The 21,491-nt window shown below is 36.1% G+C and overlaps 1 protein-coding gene across 1 annotated transcript in view; it reads right to left on the bottom strand.

The window, feature by feature from the left end:
* Window positions 1-21,491, bottom strand: part of NUBPL (NUBP iron-sulfur cluster assembly factor, mitochondrial) — a 243,628-nt gene that overhangs the window by 30,302 nt on the left and 191,835 nt on the right. The window contains exon 8 of the mRNA XM_068546417.1: window positions 2,769-2,854. Coding sequence (XP_068402518.1) covers window positions 2,769-2,854 — 86 coding nt within the window. The remainder of the gene's footprint in view (window positions 1-2,768; window positions 2,855-21,491) is intronic.

A 21,491-nucleotide genomic window follows, 5' to 3' on the forward strand; every position in this document is an offset into this window, starting at 1 on the left:
CAATGACAGTCTAGTCAGCAAATGGTGTTGGGAAAGCTGGACAACTACACGTAAATCAACGAAGTTAAAACACACCCTCACACCATATACAAAAATGAACTCAAAATGGCTTAAAGACAAATATAAGACATCACACCATAAAACTCCTAGAACAGAACATAGGTAAAACATTCTCTGACATAAACTGTAGCAATGTTTTCTTAGGTCAGTCTCCTAAGGCAAAAGAAATAAAAGGAAAAATAAACAAATGGGACCTAATCAAACTTACAAGCTTTTGCACAGCAAAGGAAACCATAAACAAAATGAAAAGACAACCTATGGACTGGGAGAAAATATTTGCACATGATACAACTGACAAGGGCTTAATTTCCAAAATATACAAACAGCTCATACAACTCAACAACAAAAAAACAAACAACCCAATCAAAAAACGGGCAGAAGACCTAAATAGACATTTCTCCAAAGAAGACATACAGACGGCCAAGAGGCACATGAAAAGATGCTCAACATCGTTAATTATTAGAGAAATGCAAATCAAAACTAACAAAGAGATACCATCACAGAATGCCCATCATTAAAAAGTCTTCATATAACAAATGCTGGAGAGGGTGTGGAGAAAAAGGAACTCTCCTATACTGTTGGTGGGAATGTAAGTTGGTGCAGCCACTATGGAGAACAGTATGAAGGTTCCTCAAAAACTAAAAATAGAGTTGCCATATGATCCAGCAATCCTACTCCTGGCCATATATCTGGACAAAACTGTAATTCAAAAAATACACACACCCCAATGTTCATAGCAGCACTATTTACAATAGCCAAGACATGGAAACAACCTAAATGTCCATTGACAGATGAATGGATAAAGACGATGTGGTATATATATACAATTGAATATTACTCAGCCATCAAAAAGAATGAAATAATGCCATTTGCACCGACATGGATGGACCTAGAGATTATCATACTAAGTAAAATAAGTCAGAAAGAGAAAGACAAATGCTATATAATATCACCTATATGTGGAATCTAAAGTATGACACAAATGAACTTATCTGTGAAACAGAAACAGACTCACAGACATAGAGAACAGACTTGTGATTGTGGGGGTGTGGTTTGGACTGGGAGTTTGGGGTTAGCAGATGCAAATTATTATATATAGAGTGGATAAACACCAAGGTCCTACTGTATAGCACAGGGAACTAAACTCAATATCCTGTAATAAACCATCATGGAAAATAAAAATAAAAACAAAAAGCTCTGCTCTATAAGCTCAAAAATCTAACCCTGAAATTAAGCAAGGCCACTAGGAGCCATAGAGATGGAAGCATCACGTTGGCTTCTTACTGAAATGCTTGTTCTAAACCACTCTCTAGCACAAGTCCACTTGATTTTGATGAGGCACACTAGGAGGAAGAACCCTCTATTTATGGTTACAAAGGTGACAAAAATGTGTTCATTACATACAGGGTTTCTGTTATTTCTGAGGACCTAGAGAGTTATGCCTCTCTTCTCTCACCTCTGCTTCTCTTGAGCATCAAGTTTTTTAAAAAAAATTTTATTGAAGTATAGTTGATTTACAATGTTGTGTTAATTTCCTCTATACAGCAAAGTGACTCAGTTATACATACATACATATACATATATATATATTCTTGTTCATATTCTTTTCCATTATGGTTTATCACAGGATATTGAATATAGTTCCCTGTCCTATACAGTATGACCTTGTTGTTTATCCATCCTGTATATAATAGTTTGTATCTGCTAATCCCAAACACCTATTCCTTCCCTCCCCTACCCCCCCACCCCCTTGGCAATCACGAGTCTGTTCTCTATGTCTTTGAGTCTGTTTTTGTTTCATAGATATGTTGATGTGTATTGTACTTTAGATTCCACACATAAGTGATATCATATGGTATTTATCTTTCCCTTTCTGAGTTACTTCGCTTAGTATGATAATCTCTAGGTCCATCCATGTAGGCGCAAATGGCATTATTTCATTCTTTTTGATGGCTGAGTAATATTCCACTGCATATATGCACCACATCTTCTTTATCCATTCATCTGTCGATGGACATTTAGGTTGCTTCCATGTATTGGCTATTGTAAATAGTGCTTCAAGCTCTTTTTTTAACCTCATGGAAATGGACAGTTTTATAATGGTCCTATGTTTCTTTCCCCATGGCTGCTGGAAAATTCATGGCATACTTCTAGCATGTATTTAAGTCCCCTAATGGCATGCAAGTTATTTACAGACTTCACTTCTGACTCTATCTGATTTTAATTGTCCTTTCTCTTATTTTTATATTTTTTATTTTTTTTTGCCATTTTTGTATACAAAATTCTTAGATACTTTCAAGAAAATGGTGAGTTACAAATGAGTTAAACTGTAGAAGACAGAAGGAAGAAAGTTATCTTTTTCACCTGTTTCCCATCAGTGATCTGTTCAAGTGTATCTACCTAAATAAGTTCTTAAAATTCTCTTATTATTTTTACTTCAGTGATAGCTACAAATAGTTGAGAAAGGTAGTACTTGCTCAGAAAATTCATGCCTGAAGGATGTTTTAGAATTCTCCTTGATTAATATAACATGCATACATGTTTGCACCTATATGTGTGTTTTTAGAGTAACCATTAAAATGAAGTAGGGTGTTCATACAGATTTCTGCACAGAACTAAATTAAAATTTGGATTGTATTTCTCAGTGATTTGCTTTTTCAGTTAGAAGTGTTTCAGATTTTTGCAACAATGAAGGTGTAAATGCTTACAGGCACGTGGACTTTTCGAAACATCTCAGCTCCCTTATATGCGTCCATCAATGCAATGTCCTGGGGCGTGGAGACAATCACAGCTCCTAACCAAAAGAAAACAAAAAGACAGCAAAATGATGCTATCATATAATTCCTTATGGAAAGATTACTTCCAAAATTATGTTGATTACACACCAGAAGAGTCTACTGTATTAACTATTTAGGTAATTTGTATAAATTTCACATATATGAATGGGAAAGACAAGGAAATGTCTACTTTGCTCTTGCCTATTTTTGACTCCTCATTCCTAAAATTACAACTGACCTGTGATTCAAGATCACAGCTATATCATCAGAGCCTTCCTCCTTTTCAGACAATGTGCTACGTAAAAGATGCACAAGGTAGGCTTCACTTTCAAGAACCTAACACCCTACTTGGGGAGACCCAAAAATTAAGGATTCAACACAGTGTGCTAAGCATTTTAATAAAGGTAGGCCTAGGGTGTTATGGAGTTATAAAACAAGAATAAAGGAAAGGTAACTAATTCAATCTAGGGGAGAGGATAGTGAAGGTGATAATGGATAGGGTCAGGAAGCAGGTAATAAGAAGAAATAGGGCTATAAGTAGAAATAGCCCTATACTTATAGGGCTATAAGTAGAGCTTATAATAGAGCTATAAGTTTAAGGAATTTCTGTTTATGCTTAAAGTAGTCTAACAATAAAAATAAGTCTATTTGGGGCATGGGGCAGATTATTTTCCTTTAGAAGGAGGGTCTATTCATTAGTCAAGTTTCAGAAACACTAGCTTTGGAATTCAAACAGAATCAGAAATCAAATTTTTATTCCACAGCTGACTACCGGTGTGACTAGGGTAATAACTTAATCTCTTTGAGATTCAGTTTCTTCATCTACAAAATGGCATAGTAATACTTAGGTCACCGGGTGCAATAATTTAATGAACTAATGTACATAAGATACTTGACATGATGCCACAGGGTAAACGTTCAATAAATGGTAGCTGTGTTGGTAACACCATTTTTATTATCTTTATTATTGTTATTAATAAAAATGTCTTAGAAGTTGCTAGCAAGGTCATTTTCATATTTGCCATCAGGCAGCTCATCCTACTTTTCAATTTGTTCCATGGATCACTACATTCTTCTATTTTGATTTATTCTTCCGAAAAAAACAAAAACGAATTAACATTTCTCTTTTCCCTCTTTTGAAGATCGATGGAAATAACTTCTCTGCAAAAGTGTACTCAACTCTCCTCTTCACAAACAATGTACTTCCATAACTTGCCAACTTGTAGATTCTGTTATCATATTCAGGCATTTGGAGGGGAACTAATTCCAGTTCTGCCCCCATCCACCTGTGTGACTAACCTTGGGCAAATAACTCAGAATCACTCAGGTCTCAGTTTCCTTGGCTGTAAAATTAATGCAAGGACAGACAGCCTTCAAGGTCTCAGCTAGCTCTCTGATTATGTGATTTAGCATTCTCTCTTAACTATAGTTTCCAAAACCACCCCTGTTCAACCTGACTGCCTCAGTAATCCTATTTAAGCAAGTGTGAAATACTACCTCCTCCAAAAATTATGGCCCCTCAATCGCAGAGCCATTCTCTTCACATGGAAACAAAACCTCCTTGGCTATTTCCTCCAAATTCTCTCATAACTATATATTAGTACGCAGGGAGTTTTCTACTGCATTAGCCCTAAAAAGTACCTTTAGCTTTTATATAATATAAACATTTTTTGTTTGAAACACCCTTTGTCCACTCTTTGTATTACCACTGCACAATATAGTTTCATGGATGGTTATGATTTTTCTCAATTTTTTATCAAACAAAAGTAATAACACAATGCTGTGCACAAAACAGGCACTTAACAAAGGATCAGGGCTTAAATAATTTTCCTATATTTTCAAATCATTCTAGACTACATCTGTATGAACTCTTAGTTCGTAACTCCTTGAACCAGGAGTCAAAAGCTCTGGATTCTGGTTTTGTTGACTATCCTAATGTACTATATAATCTTGAATAGCTCACTAAATCTAAATACATCTCAATTAACTCCTCTATAAAATGACCCTATTTCCATTGGTCCTATTTAATTTAAAGAGCTGTCTCATTTTTAAAAAAGAATGTAAAACTGTTACAAAAATGCTTGGTGACATTACTTTGATAGCTGTAAGACCCCAGAGAGAGGGATTAAAGTGACTTGGTTTCCTCTGTACTTAACCCTAACACAGTATCACAAATAAGCATCTATGCCACCTGAGTCTCTTTGTAATCTAAATAGCACCACTCACATTATCATAGTAACTTCTTGACAAGGACAACGATCATCTTCCATGTCCCATCAAATGCTCACAAAACATGTAAACATTCCATTGGAACTACCAGCCACATTTATAAAAGACTTCTGTAAGTTTTTTTTTCCCTGAAATATATGTTCTTAGCTAATGACTAAGTCCTTAATCACAACGCAGTCAGTCTTTAGAATGCTCTTCTGAGAAAAAAATTTCTAGCCCTTGTTAAAAAATACAAAAACCTAACTGGCTCATGCATAAATCACACCTCTTTTGCTATACCAAATTTTAGTACATCATACAAGTAACCATTTCAGACACCCCTAAAATGACCTCTGGAATTTATAAAGAAATAAAGCAAACAAAAGACAAACAAAACCTCCAGTAAAATTAATCATTAGCCAATCTGTGCATCACAACACGTATTTTTAAATTTTAAAGGAATTATGTCGATTTTTTTCTTGTTAATATATCTCAACTTAAAACATGGTCTCCATATCTGATATTACAGTTTATCTCTATAGTTCTTGGCTTTCTACTTAATAAACTTTAATTTTTCTCAGGGACCCTGGAACATGAACCAACATGAACTAGCCTAGATTTTCCCCTTTATACCATCACTGATGATGTCACTTCAGTTTGTGATGGTTTGTTAGAAAACTTGTGCTCCCTCTACTGACCATAAGGAATGCTAATAGCAATAAAGAGAATGTTTAGTTTGCAACAAATGGAATTATTTTCTAGGGGTAAAAACACAGTATCATAAAACACCCATCTCAAGAATCCCATGGAGAATTTTCTATCCATTGTCTAGGGTAAATGTCTAAGTCCAAATAATTAAATAATATTGTTTAAATGTTATTTTCCAAGTTGTAATCTGTGTAAAGGCTTTTTATCAGCTGAGATTTACTGTAAGAGGTTAGTTGTCTATTGGATTCTGGCAAATATGTAAACATCCTAAAAAATAATTATTTTGCGTATTGTCTTAATTGCCAATTCTCTTGAGTATTGAGAGGAAAAAACTGCATATCTGGATTTGGGTCAGAGTTCAGAGTAGTTAAGCATTTAAAACTGATTATTCCAGATGTTAGGCTGATCATAATTATACCAGTGTGGAATTACCCAATTATGCCATTCTAAGTCTCCAAGGCATAAATTGTATCTAATTCCCAGGCTTGATTGAGAACTTCAGGGCTGGAACCTAATAAAAATGTACAACAGAAACTGCCCATAATTATACCTGGATGAGTAATTCTATACAGTCCTTGAGCATGTCAGTGTAAAGTCAACTAAGACCTAAAAGAAGAAATCAACTGCTATTCTTAATGTTCACAGTGCTCTAATATTTACTGCTACTGATGCTCCTTGATTTATTTAAAGATACTCACAGAAAAAGAAAATAATCATTTTCTGCTAGCTTAACATAAACACAATTGTTTACTGACTATAAAGGAGATTGGTATTTTTTAGCTCTCCCCTGTCATTCTCTTCTACAACTCCCAAACCTCCTGAATTATAAACATTATTTGCTTTAATATCAAGGAATGCCCACTAATATTAGTATCAGATTAACTAAAACATAATTAAAAAGGTAAAGTCACATCAAATGTACCCACAGACTGTGTTTCAACAGGGAATATAAGTAATTCTTTTATGAGTCACTGTTTTGGACTCTATGCTCCACTCCAGCAGAGGAGAGAGAGAATTGACTATAGTCACAAAGGGGATATGCTTTATTAAGTTAAAGATCAATCATTATTTTGCTCACTTTAGAAATGAATTTTGTTACAGGAAATTATGTCAATTGCTGCCAAAAAGAATTATAAAACACAATAATTAGTGGAAAGCACAGTATTTCAAAGTCACTGGAGAGAGAGAGCATTTGCACTTTGGAACTTAATTAAGAATTCAAGTTTGTCAAAGGAATCTGGATGCGTATCTGCTGTTTAGGGATAAAGACTGGCTCTTCAATAATGGAGTCAACAGGCTTCCAATCACCTCACCTTAATGATGCTAACAAAGAATTCACCAGGGGATCCAGACTACATTCACTGTGAACCACTGGGGACAGGTGAAGCTTCTAGAGATTCTAAAGAGCTTGGGCTGGAACCAAACAGTTCTCTTATGCTCACACTTCGCTCTCTCTCTCTCTCTCTCTTTCATTCTCATCCTCCCCCCACTTCTGATATTTCCAGTAAAGTTAAGATAAAATCCTGGCTTCTCTCCAGTCTTGAATCCATCATTATGTTGATCAGTAAACACCTAGGGGAGCCTACTTGTTGTAAACGTATTTCTCTGCAACTCAGAGAACTCTTTTGCTCTTCTGTGAGCATCTGTTCATGTTGGGCTCTTAGATTTAATATTTTGTATTTCAAATTCTGTTAGATGCACATAAAGCTCAGCCCGCCCATGCTCACAGTGAGCTACCACCAGAGGCTGTTTGTTTAATAATGAAACACATTCCTTTTTATACATATTCTTTCTCTAACATAAACTCCAGAGAGGAGAACTGCTATACCCTGATTACCTTAACTTTATTTAGCCAGGTGTATTTCAGGAAATAAAGGCTGAGACTTTACATGGAAAAGCTTTGCTCCATTTCCAAATACTGTCATATTTAAGACGTGAAGACATTCTTCAGAGCTACACATCAAACTCTGATCAAATTTCTAACATCTATGACAAAGTGCAAAAATTTTTAAATGATAGACTGTGGGACTTGTACTTTTTCTACATATAAATGTTTAATAGATGTAAAAGTAGTTTCTAATATGAATCTGACTACCCATTGGCCATTAACTATTCACTGAACTTCAAGATATTAAGGAATTTTAGCTGTCAGACATATTATGAAGAAAATGCCTAGGAATTCTTCAACGACAAAACTGAATGAACTATATCAGAAGCGTCCCATCCAAACACAGCCTAGATAATCAAGGAATTCAAACATCAGATAAGCTGGTCTAGACAAAGTGATTCTGAAAGCTGACTATATAAGAATCATTTGGGAGTTTTAAAAATCCTGGGTCTTTCCATGTCATAGTTCAAAAGTTGTTAATTCTCCGGCTATTCCTTTGAACTGTTAACTAACATACTATAACTTCTACCTATAATATATGTTGACCCAAATACAAGAGCTCTGCTTCTTAAATTTAGATTGGAAACATTGTTGTTCATTAACCAATGGCATTATATCAATATCTGCTTTATAATTTGATTCCCAATCTAACAAGGACTGAAGTTTGAGACTGAGTACCAGGAGTGTCCTTAAAGATAAAACATTGGCCACTAATATGTATAAAATAGATAACTAATAAGAACCTGCTGTATAAAAATAAATAAATAAAATTGTATTAAGAAAAGGATAAAACATTGGAATACAATTCCTAGTCTTTAACCCTTGGCTACAGTTTGTCTAACAACAAAACAAATTTATTTTGGAAAGAATTTTTATAATTTGATGGATAAAACAATAATTCTCTTCCACATCATGCGATTCTTTGCCAAATATCCATTAATTATAATCTTGCCCAACATTTGCATGGAAAGACACCTGGAAGAAGTCCAAAATTGACTGTCTCCTTTAAAGTTTCACACTACAAACTGAAAACATAATGAAGATTTACTATCTCTGAATACCAGGAAAAGCTATGACTTAAGTCTACCACCTATTAGGTACAAGCATGTTTCAAGCTTTACAATTTGAGGTAATTATAAGTTATAAAATGTAGGGGAAAAATAGCACAAAAATCCAAAGTAGCCAAATATGGCCCATGGTCATTTACTTATTTAACGATGGCAACAGTAAGTTTCTGATTCCCCAAACCCCAATAGGTTTTCATGTTATAAAAACTACTGTCCAAATTGGCAGTCAAAGAGTATTACTGTAAAAGAGATAATTGAGGCCAAGCAAACTGCTGTTGGTGGGGAAAATACTAGTGTGGACTTGTACAGCTTTTTCTCAAGAATCTATCATGAGTGAATAGGAGTGCAGTTAATGTGGCAAAAGGCCCAATGCCTTTCACAAGCAATAAATGCCTTTCCCTTTAAACGATGACTGAAACATTAAGGTGGCTTAATTTAAAATTCCCACCCCATCTCATTTAAGTGAATGAGAGGCAGAAAAGCCTCTGGCTTTCCTTCTATCTGTAGAGTCCAGACAGGAAGAAAGGGCATCGCCTCATTTTCATAATGTAATGCCAGTCTGCTAGTGCAGCTTCTCTTGAGCCCATGGGTATTTAGCATATTGTCTGACTACTCTGCCATATACAGTAGCTTCTCCCTCCCTATAGAAAAGAAATCAAGACAGGACCCACACTAGGACTACTTGGCTGTTTTCTCTGCCCTCCCCTGGAAGAAAAAGAGAGAGGACCAAGATGGGATCGTGTTGCTCCCCTTGCGAGTGCTCAGTCTTTGTCCCTTCTAAGAACCATTTCCAAAAGTTCTATTCCTGCATCAATCTTTACTTAATAAAGTGAAGGAGAACTTTTTTCATAACTCTACCCTATCAAAATAAACTCTTCTATCCATTACTCCCCACTGCAACAAAATATACTTACATCAGAGTTTATCTCCAATATAAATATTCTATTCATTAATTTGATGACAGTAAAATTTTGCTTTCTGATAGCATGGATTTTCACTAATTTGACTGTACTACTGATATCTGTATTAGCTTCAAACTTTTAGAGGGCAGGAATCTTTGCTTTGTATTCCATCTATTGCAAGTCACTAATTCACAGTTACAATGAAGATCATGAAGAAAAAATAAACTTCTGGTTATCTTCCACTTGCTGTGCTCCACTTCCTTCCTCTCCACCTTCCCCAAGCTCTGCTTCATACTCTGCCCTGTCAGTGCCCAGGTAGCTGACCTCTGTGGACTGTATCACCTGAGTTTCCTTACCCTCTGGCTTTCAATAAGGATCTGCCAGTAGGATGTACCAGCGGGATATGAGGCTGTGGGAGAAGAAAGAGGCTCTAGTACTATTAGTACCACACACAACTGCTCCCTCCCTGCCTTGCAGGAGTTCTGCCCTTAGCTCTGTTCCTCTGTGGCCACAAATCCCAAAAGGCAGCCCCTCCTCCATGGCTTCAGCAGTCACCAGGTCCCACTGACACAGTTCACTCTCTGCCCCTTCAGGCAGAGAGACAGTAAAAATTCCTACTGTCACTAGTCTCTGGGTACTTCACCATCTCTTGTTGGTTTCCTTAATGCTGCCCACACCTCGGTAACTAGTCCCTTCATTAAACCCACTCTATTAATTCCTTTAAAGATGTGTCATCTCTTTCCAGCCAGGACCCTGACTAATATAGCACCTTAATATGAATAACTTACTAAAACTCTCCAGTCTCTCAAAAAACAAAAATATGCTTCACAGATTTCATGAGAGGCATAAACTCTTAATTCCAAGAGTTAAAGTCAAATTAAGATAGTCTTCAGATAGTCATACAGAGGATCTTGGTTGAAGCAAAGGAAGGAAGAAAAATATTTTAGGCAACATTTATTAGAATTCAAATACTAGCATAGTGCATATATTTTCAAAATTTCAAGGAACTTATAATGTTCCTCAAAGAAATATTAATCCTCTTCCATTATGGACGAGCAGTTAAGTGTTCAATAATTCCCAAGAGTTCAACACTATTCATTAAAAAAACAAAAACCTGGAAGTCAACAATGGAATCTACCCAATTCAATATACGGCACCAACTAATTTACAAGTGAAACAAACAACAAGCAAAAACTCAGCAAAATTTTAAAAAAAAATTAGAAAAAAAAAAAAAAGAAGTAAGAAAAATAACGAAACAAAACCAGCACTGATAACTCTGGCTTTTTCCCTTGGCAGGTTCAACAAGACAGGAGTAAATCCAAAGACTGTAACTGGTTATTTCCCACCCTCTATTCTGTCTCCTTTCCCTCTAGCAATTACTACAACTACAAGGTACTTGCAGTATGTAATGATTCAGTAGTCCACGTAAGCTCAAATTTAAATCATTAGCCACTAATACTACTGTCAACACATTTATCACTATTGTTGCTACACGATTTTAACACAAATAAGAGGATGATTTTTTTTTCTTTAAAGTTTCTTCTTATAATAAGCTTGTCATCTATCCCATGGAACAAAATCGAACACATACAAAGAGCTGCTAATTAGCATTCAGAAAGAAGGTCTTTTTGCTTGTACAGGTCTGCCTCCATGAATTTTGCAAAAGGATGTCTCTTTACAAGTATAAAACACTTAATTTCATTCTCAACATGGCTTGGAGAAATGCAAAGTTCATATAAAGGCTCTTTGTAATTCACAACATTTCACCATCTGCCCCCACCCCCCCCAAAAAAAACCTCTTTTAAAGTGTTCAAGTAGTTTCTAAAAAATACCATAAGTTTAGATGGAGCTTTTATATTCATTATCTCATTTGATCCTTATAAGTCTATGGGGTAGGCAGGTGTTCCACAGGTAAGGATAAAGAGAGAGGTACTTAACACCTTGCTAAATATCCCTGCAAGTAAATAAAAGAATTTCTTATTATTATCTTACAATGGAGCAACGTTAGTGATTCTCACCAGTAATTTAATACAGAGCCTGCATGTAACCAAATAACAACTGCCCACATGCACGCTATTATCCCAGACACCAAAAAAAGTTAATACTAAAAGGTATCAACTAACCACAAGGATGTTATATATAGTACAAGAAAAAAGATAGCATAAAGAAATCCCTAAAATGAAAATATTTTTCTCTCAAAGGAAGAGTGAAATAAAATGTATGTTTTTAAAAATAAATGCTTTCTTTAACTTACACATAGAAAAAAACTCCTAGGTAAAAGCAGTTGGGGTGGGAGAGATCACAGGAATGAGTTAGCAGGATGGTAAGAAAGATAATGGGGCACAGATCTGTTCACATAAACAGTGACAATTAGTCAACTAGCTTTGTCATTTATTCAATCAATATTAATTGCATAAGCCATTGCCCAAGGTACTCTAAGAAATACTATGATAAATAGGGAAAAATTATTACATTCAAGCAGCTTACCACCTAGTTGGGAAGATAATACCAACACAGATAAAACACTCATTCATTGATCAACATTTCCTGAGTGGTCACAGGAAGGCACTGAGTTTATTAGCATTGTGAGAAACAACAAAGATGAATGAAACAGAGCCTTAGCCCTACAGGGTGTAACAGTCTGGTAGAGAAGATAACACAGTTACGCAAGTTTTGAACAGAGAACATAAGAAGTGCTATAGGAACGGTCCAAATAAAATGCTACGTGAATTCCAAAGAGGGAGAAATGGTTCCTAAATGAGGGTTTGGGGAAAATGCTAAGTAGTAGGCATTTAGAATAAAGGGTATGCAAGATTGGGGTACCCACTGACTGGGGAGGAAAGACATTTTAAGTGAGGGTCAAATGTATGTTCAGTTAGAGATTTTGGAAAGTAAAGGAAGGAAAGAGGGGGCACTGAGTATATAAGGTATTGGGGGAGTGATCCCATGGTATAAGAAGGAGTTCAGTCGGAAAGAAAGGGAAGTCAAATCACAGGGGGGCTCAAATGGGAGTCTAAAAAGCTTATGTGGGATATGGGCCATAAGAAAAAGTAGAACACAGCGTATCTTAAAAGAGATCTAAAGTCAATGATAAGAGGAAAGGAAGATTAGGTTCATAAGTAGAGAAAAGATAATTCAATTAGGTCTAGAAAGGCAGACATGATTCTGACAGTCTGCTCCAGATTATATAAATTGATGAAAGCCATGGTTCAAGCCAGGCCAGTAACCCTTTGGTTGGTGCCCTTCCGTCTAAATCTTGGGAGCTGGCTCAATTCTGGTATCTACTTAGATATGTTAGTTGTAAAATGACATTGGCCTGAATAAAACCAAACCTCAGGAACTAAGCCTTTAGCAAACACACATATACAGAGACACAATCATCATATGCACCTGTCCCCACCAACTCCCCCTCACATCCTTTTTGGTAGGATACTTTGTTTGTTTGTTATTTTTTTCTAATTATAAAATTAAGACATATTGACTGTAGAAAATCTAGTCTTCTCATTGCCATTAATTTTAACATTGACATAGTAAGCCATAGTATGACTGTATTAACACTGATAGCTACAATGCTATACTGAGAGCCAGTGTGCCTGGAAACCAGCCAAATGCCCAAGACCAGTATGGTCAGCTCAAAGACAATATTAGTCTTCCCAAGAATCATTTGGGGTCTCCTCCTAAAGCCCAAAGGAGACAGCTTCTAGACTGCCTCCAACCTTCCCAGGATGTATAAAGGGGCCCAAAGCAATTTCTCAGGAGTCAAAAACAAACAAGCAAAAACCGTGAATATAGGAGACACCAATCTAGACCATTGGTTGGATACTCACCATGTAGGTGTGCACAGGTTTAGGCATATTCACTGACAAGTTTATTTTTATCAGAGATTGCCTAGATTAGAGTAATTATAACCTAAATAGGTTGAATGGACCAGAACTAAACTCAGAAAATCAATGAGTCAAATATTGTTGGGTTTTGTATTAGGGCAGCTTGATGTAGAGGTTAAGGGCATGAGCTTTAAACTCAATCAGAACTGATACGAACCTCAGTTATGACCCACTGTAACTGTGTGGTCTTGGGAAAGTTACTTAACCCTTCAAAGATTTAAGAAAATAGTGATAATATAACACCTGTGATCATTAAATAAAAAACGAATCTATGGAAGACTGTCATTAAATGGCAGTTTATTAATAACAGCCAATCATCATGGTACCAATTCACACAGAAATTTATTGTCCTTAAAGAATGCATGCTTTCTCAGCAAAGGAAACCATAAACAAAATGAAAAGACAACCTATGGATTGCGAGAAAATATTTGCAACTGATATGGCCGACAGGGCTTAATTTCCACAATATACAAACAGCTCACACAACTCAAAAACAAAAAAAACAAACAACCCAATCAAAAAATGGGCAGAAGACCTAAACAGACATTTCTCCAAAGACATACAGATGGCCAACAGGCACATGAAAAGATGCTCAACATCGCTAATTATTAGAGAAATGTAAATCAAAACTATAATGAGATACCACCTCACACTGATCAGAATGGCCACCGTTAAAAAGTCTTCAAATAACAAATGCTGGAGAGGGTGTGGAGAAAAGGGAACCCTCCTACACTGTTGGTGGGAATGTAAGTTGGTGCAGCCACTATGGAAAACAGTATGGAGGTTCCTCAGAAAACTAAAAATAGAATTACCATATGATCCGGCAATCCCACTCCTGGGAATATACCCGGACAACACTATAATTCAAAAAGATACATGCACATGCAACCCTATGTTCATAGCAGCACTGTTCACAATAGCCAAAACATGGAAACAACCTAAATGTCAAATGACAGATGAATGGATAAGGAAGATGTGATGTATATATATATATACAATGGAATATTACTCAGCCATAAAAAGGAATGAAATAATACCATGTGCAGCACATGGATGGACCTAGAGATTATCATACTAAGTGAAGTAAGTCAGAAAGAGAAAGCCAAATACAAATACTGTATGATATCATTTATATGTGGAATCTACATATGACACAAATGGACATACTTACAAAACAAAAACAGACTCGCAGACATGTGGTTGCCAAGGGGGAAGGGGGCAGGGGGAGGGACGGAGTGGGAGTTTGTGGTTAGCAGATGCAAACTACTACATATAGAAATGTTAAACAACAAGGTCCTACTGTATAGCACAGGGAACTATATTCAATATCCTGTGATAAACCATAATGGAAAAGAATGTGAAATAGAATGTATGTATATGTATAACTGAATCACTGCTGTACAGTAGAAATTAACACAACATTGTAAATCAACTATACTTCAATTTAAAAAAAAGAAAAACAAGTATGAGTGCTATCTACTTTTTAAATTATAAAAATATACACGTTCATTATAGAAAATTTAGAAAATACTGATAAACAATAATTTTACTGTCATAGTTCAGATATAGCTAAGTTTATGTATTTTCAAAAACATCTTTAGTACCTGGCCCTAATGTTTTTTTTTAATGAATCAGACTTGGGAAGTGAAATATACGTTAAGTTTCCATAACAGAATTACAGAACACTAGAAGTTTCATTTTCAGATTTTCAGATTTCTTTCCCAAGAAAAGACAAAGCAAACTAGGTGTGGTGCTATCTTCAACGTGCTACAATGAATCTCATTTATTCTTTAAGGTTCATCTCCATGATGAGTTTTACAATTCCCTTCAAACTCATGATCTCTTCTTCCTTTGATCCTCCATACCATAGGGTTTACATCTCTCATACAGCACTTCTCATACTCCACATTGTAGCTATCCATGTTTTTTTTTTCTTACCTGCCACTCCCTCTCCCTGCCCTTCCCCTTGCTCTATCTCCTAGGGCTGGGACCTTTTTTTTTTTTTTTTTGGAGTATAGTTGATGTACAATATTATATACGTTACAGGTGTACAATATAGTGACTCATAATTTTTAAATGTTATGTTCCATTTATAGGTATTATAAAATATAATATCCTTGTAGCTTATTTTATATCTAATAGTATGTACCTTGAAATCCCCTACCCCTATACTGCCTCTCCCCCCTCTTCCCTCTCCCCACTAGTAACCACTAGTTTGTTCTTTGTGAGTCTGTTTCTTTTTTGTTATATTCACTAGTTTGTTGTATTTTTTTGGATTCCACATAAAAGTGACATCATAGTATTTGTCTTTCTCTGTCTGACTTATTTCACTTAGCATAATACCCTCCAAATCCATCCATATTGTTGTGAATAGCAAATTTTCATTCTTTTCTACAGCTGAGTAGTATTCCATTGTGTGTGTGTGTGTGTGTGTGTGTGTGTGTGTGTGTACATCTTCCTTATTCATTCACCTGTTGATGGGCATTTGGGTTGCTTACATATCTTGGCCATATCTTTTTGAATTAGTGTTTTTGTTTCTTTCAGATATATATATATATATTCAGGAGTGGAATTGCTGGGTCATATGGTAGTTCTATTTTTAGTTTTTTGAGAAACCTCCATAATGTTTTCCCCAGCGGCTGTACCAATTTACATTCCCACCAATAGTATACAAGGGTTTAGGGATGGGACTTTCAACTGGAGGACTGCGAACCTTCTGAAATCATACATAAAAATAGTGTTTCTGTAGGTACAAATACATTTTCCTGGACAGAATCCATTTATACAACAAATACTCAAAAAAAGGTCCAAGAATCGAAAAAAGGTATGGAACGCTTGTCTAGGGCAGCAGTCCTCAACCTTTTTGGCACCAGGGACTGGTTTTGTGGAAGATAATTTTTCCACGGATGGGAGGGGGATGGTTCAGGCAGTAATGCGAGAGATGGTTCAGGTGGTAATGGCAGCAATGTGGAGTGATGGGGAGTGACAGATGCTAGGGGAAAGACCTGTAATTTAATTATTCTTGGATTCTCTACAGCAGGGGTCCCAAAGCCCCAGGTGGTAGACTGGTACCAGTCTGCAGCCTGTTAGGAACCAGGCCACATAGCAGGAAGTGAGTGGCGAACAAGCGAGCAAAGTTTCATCTGCCACTCCCCATCGCTCCCCATCACTTGCATTACTGCCTGAACCAACCACTCCATTGCTCACATTACTGCCTGAACCATCCCCCTCCCCTCCGACTGTGGAAAAATTGTCTGCCACGAAACCGATCCCTGGTGCCAAAAAGGTTGGGGACCGCTGCTCTACAGTGCTTAGCACCTACCTTCATATGGATAATATTTGCTGATTTACAACCTTAACATTGACTATACTTCAATAAAAACATAAAACGTAAAAAAGAGAAATGAAAACAAAAACTTGAAAAGAAGAAGAAACAGTAGCAAAAGCAGCAGCTACCTACTATGGAATATATTGCAAACTTTGAGTTGATGAGTTTTTCCCAAAGGAAGATTCTAAGAATGACAACAAAATAAAGTAAGCACTGGTTTCCTCATTAAAAAAACAAAATAAATTTTATTAATAAATCATAAAATCAATGTTAGGTTTATGTTTAATGCAATCTTAAAAAATATGTTTTCCTCATGCTTCATTCTCTCATCTTATTATAAAAAATACCGTTTCTGAAAGGAGAATGGTGCTTACCAGGGGCCAGGGGGAGGAGGGAATTGTTTACTGGGTAAAGAGACTCAGTTTGGGAAGATGAGAAAGTTCTGGAGAAAGATGGTGGTGATGGTTGCACAACAATGTGAATGTACATAATGCTACCGAACTGTTATGTATATTTTACCACAATTTTTAAAATACTGCTTTTTATTCTCATCTAATATGAATCACCTATTAGAGGGCAGATTCTTCATCAGAGGTAAGAAACAAAGAAATACACTGCTTAAATTTTACGATATAAGAAACAAAGCCTCAAAGAAAAAGTAAATATTAACCCCAATCTACACGTTGTTGGTTTTAGAATATAAGCACAAATTAAAACAGGGTGATATAATCAAAAATCCTGTCCAAAGAGAGCGGCTGTTATCTCAGTAAACAAAGGAAAATTGCTTAGGGAAATCAGTTTATCTGTGTGAAGTAAATTAAACTTTTTCAAGGTACCAATTCACAACTCAGGGAATAACTGATAATTTAGCTCAATTTTACCGATAGTATCCACATAAATAACATAAGAGTTTTGGAAAACTGCAAGACGCATTTCAAACTTCCAGGAGCACAATTTAGTCAATAAAAATTTATAAACATTCTTTTTTTTTTTAACATTTTATTGGAGTATAATTGCTTTACATTGTTGTGTTACTTTCTGCTGTATAACAAAGTGAATCACCTATACGTATACACATATCCCCATACACCATCCCTCTTGCATTTCCCTCCCACTCTCCCTCCCTATCCCACCCCTCTAGGGGGTCACAAAGCACTGAGCTGATCTTCCTGTGCTATGCAGCTTCTTCCCACCAGCTATCTATTTTACATTTGGTAATGTATATATATCAATGCCATTCTATCACTTCTTCCCTGCTTACCCTTGCCCCTCCCTGTGTCCTTAAGTCCATGCTCTATGTCTGTGTCTCCTTTCCTGTCCTGCCCCTACGTTCTTCAGAACCATTTTTTTTTTTTTAGATTCCATATATATGTATTAGTATATGGTATTTGTTTTTCTCCTTCTGACTCACTTCACTCTGTAAGACAGACTCGAGATCCATCCACCTCACTACAAATAACTCAATTTTGTTTCTTTTTATGGCTGAGTAATATTCCATTGTATATATATGCCACATCTTCTTTATCCATTTATCTGTCAATGGACACTTAGGTTGCTTCCATGTCCTGGCTATTGTAAATAGAGCTGCAATGAACATTGTGGTACATGACTCTTTTTTCAATTGTGGTTTTCACAGGGTATATGCCCAGTAGTGGGATTGCTGGGTCATATGATAGTTCTATTTTTAGTTTTTTAAGGAACTGCCATACTGTTCTCCACAGTGGCTGTATCAATTTACATTCCCACCAGCAGTGCAAGAGGGTTCCCTTTTCTCCACACCATCTCCAGCATTTATGGTTTGTAGATTTTTTGATGATGGCCATTCTGACTACAGTGAGGTGATACCTCACTGTAGTTTTGACTTGCATTTCTCTAATGATTAGTGATGTTGAGCATCCTTTCCTGTGTTTGTTGGCAATCTGTATATCTTCTTTGGAGAAATGTCTATTTAGGTCTTCTGCCCATTTTTGAATTGGGTTGTTTGTTTTTCTGATATTGAGCTGCATGAGCTGCTTGTATATTTTGGAGATTAATCCTTTGTCAGTTGCTTCATTTGCAACTATCTTCTCCCATTCCAAGGATTGTCTTTTCATCTTCTTTATGGTTTCCTTTGCTGTGCAAAAGCTTTTAAGTTTCATTAGGTCCCAACTGTTCATTTTTGCTTTTATTTCCATTCCTCTAGGAGGTGGGTCAAAAAGGATCTTGCTGTGATATATGTCATAGAGTGTTCTGCCTATGTTCTCCTCTAAGAGTTTTATAGTGTTTGGCCTTACATTTAGGTCTGTAACCCACTTTGAGTTTATTTTTGTGTATGGTGTTAGGGAGTGTTCTAATTTCATTCTTTTACATGTAGCTGTCCAGTTTTCCTAGCACCACTTATTGAAGACGCTGTCTTTTCTCCATTGTATATTCTTGCCTCCTTTATCAAAGATAAGGTGACCATATGTGTGTGGGTTTATCTCTGGGCCTTCTATCCTGTTCCATTGATCTATATTTCTGTTTGTGTGCCAGTACCATACTGTCTTGATTACTGTAGCTTTGTAGTATAGTCTGAAGTCAGGGAGCATTATTCCTTCAGCTCCATTTTTCTCTCTCAAGATTGCTTTGGCTTTTGGGGTCTTTTGTGTTTCCACACAAATTGTGAAATTTTTTGTTCTAGTTCTGTGAAAGATGCCACTGGTACTTTGATAAGGGATTGCATTGAATCTGTAGATTGCTTTGGGTAGTATAGTCATTTGCACAATGTTGATTCTTCCAATCCAAGAATATGGTATATCTCTCCATTTGTTTGTATCATCTTTAATTTCTTTCACCAGTGTCTTATAGTTTTCTGCATACAGGTCTTTTGTCTCCTTAGGTAGGTTTATTCCTAGGTATTTTATTCTTTTTGTTGCAATGGTAAATGGGAGTGTTTCCTTAATTTCTCTTTCAGATTTTTCATCATTACTGTATAGGAATGCAAGAGATTTCTGTGCATTAATTTTGTGTCCTGCTACTCTACCAAATTCATTGATTAGCTCTAGTAGTTTTCTGGTAGCATCTTTAGGATTCTCTATGTATAGTATCATGTCATCAGCAAACAGTGACAGCTTTACTTCTTCTTTTCTGATTTTGATTCCTCTTATTTCTTTATCGTCTCTGATTGCTGTAGCTAAAACTTCCAAAACAATGTTGAATAACAGTGGTGAGAGTGGGCAACCTTGCCTTGTTCCTGATCTTAGTGGAAATGGTTTCAGTTTCTCACCATTGAGAATGATGTTGGCTGTGGGTTTGTCATATATGGCCTCTATTAGGTTGAGGTAAGCTCCCTCTATGCCTATCGTCTGGAGGGTTTTTACCATAAATGGGTGTTGAATTTTGTCAAAAGCTTTTTCTGCATCTATTGAGATGATCATATGGTTTTTTTCCTTCAATTTGTTGATATGATGTATCACATTGATTGATTTGCATATACTCAAGAATCCTTGCATTCCTGGGATAAACCCCACTTGATCATGGTGTACGATCCTTTTAACGTGCTATTCTGTTTGCTAGTATTTTGTTGAGGATTTTTGCATCTATGTTCATCAGTGATATTGGCCTGTAGTTTTCTTTCTTTGTGACATCTTTGTCTGGTTTTGGTATCAGGGTGATGGTGGCCTTGTAGAATGAGTTTGGGAGTGTTCCTCCCTCTGCTATATTGTGGAAGAGTTTGAGAAGGATAGGTATTAGCTCTTCTCTAAATGTTTGATAGTATTTGCCTGTGAAGCCATCTGGTCCTGGACTTTTGTTTGTTGGAAGAGTTTTAATCACAGTCTCAATTTCAGTGCTTGTGATTGGTCTGTTTATACTTTCTATTTCTTCCTGGTTCAGTCTCGGAAGGTTGTACTTTTCTAAGAATTTGTCCATTTCTTCCAGGTTGTCCATTTTATTGGCATATAGTTGCTTGCAGTAACATCTCATGATCCTTTGTATTTCTGCAGTGTCAGTTGTTAACTTCTCCTTTTTCATTTCTAATTCTGTTGAGTCTTCTCCCTTTTTTCTTGATGATTCTGGCTGATGGTTTATCAATTTTGTTTATCTTCTCAAAAAACCAGCTATAGTTTTTTTGATCTGTGCTACCATTTCTTTCACTTCTTTTTCATTTATTTCTCATCTGATCTTTATGGTTTCTTTCCTTGTGCTAACTTTGGGTTTTTTTGTTCTTCTTTCTCTAATTTCTTTAGGTGTAAGGTTAGGTTGTTTATTTGAGATTTTTCTTGGTTCTTGAGGTAGGATTGTATTGCTATAAACTTCCCTCTTAGAACTGCTTTTACTGCATCCCATAGGTTTTGGGTCATCGTGTGTTCATTGTCATTTGTTTCTAAGTCTTTTTTGATTTCCTCTTTGATTTCTTCAGTGATCTCTTGTTTATTTAGTAGTGTATTGTTTAGCCTCCATGTGTTTGTACTTTCTACACTTTTTTCCTGTAATTGATATCTAGTTTCATAGCATTGTGGTCGGAAAAGATACTTGATACGATTTCAGTTTTCTTAAATTTACCAAGGCTCGATTTGTGACCCAGGATATGATCTATCCTGGAGAATGTTCCATGACCACTTGATCAGAAAGTGTATTCTGCTGTTTTTGGATGGAAAGTCCTATAAATATCAATTAAGTCCATCTTGTTTAATGTACCATTTAAAGCTTG

Source organism: Eschrichtius robustus, chromosome 1 (assembly GCF_028021215.1).
Source record: "Eschrichtius robustus isolate mEscRob2 chromosome 1, mEscRob2.pri, whole genome shotgun sequence".
Lineage (NCBI taxonomy): Eukaryota > Metazoa > Chordata > Mammalia > Artiodactyla > Eschrichtiidae > Eschrichtius > Eschrichtius robustus.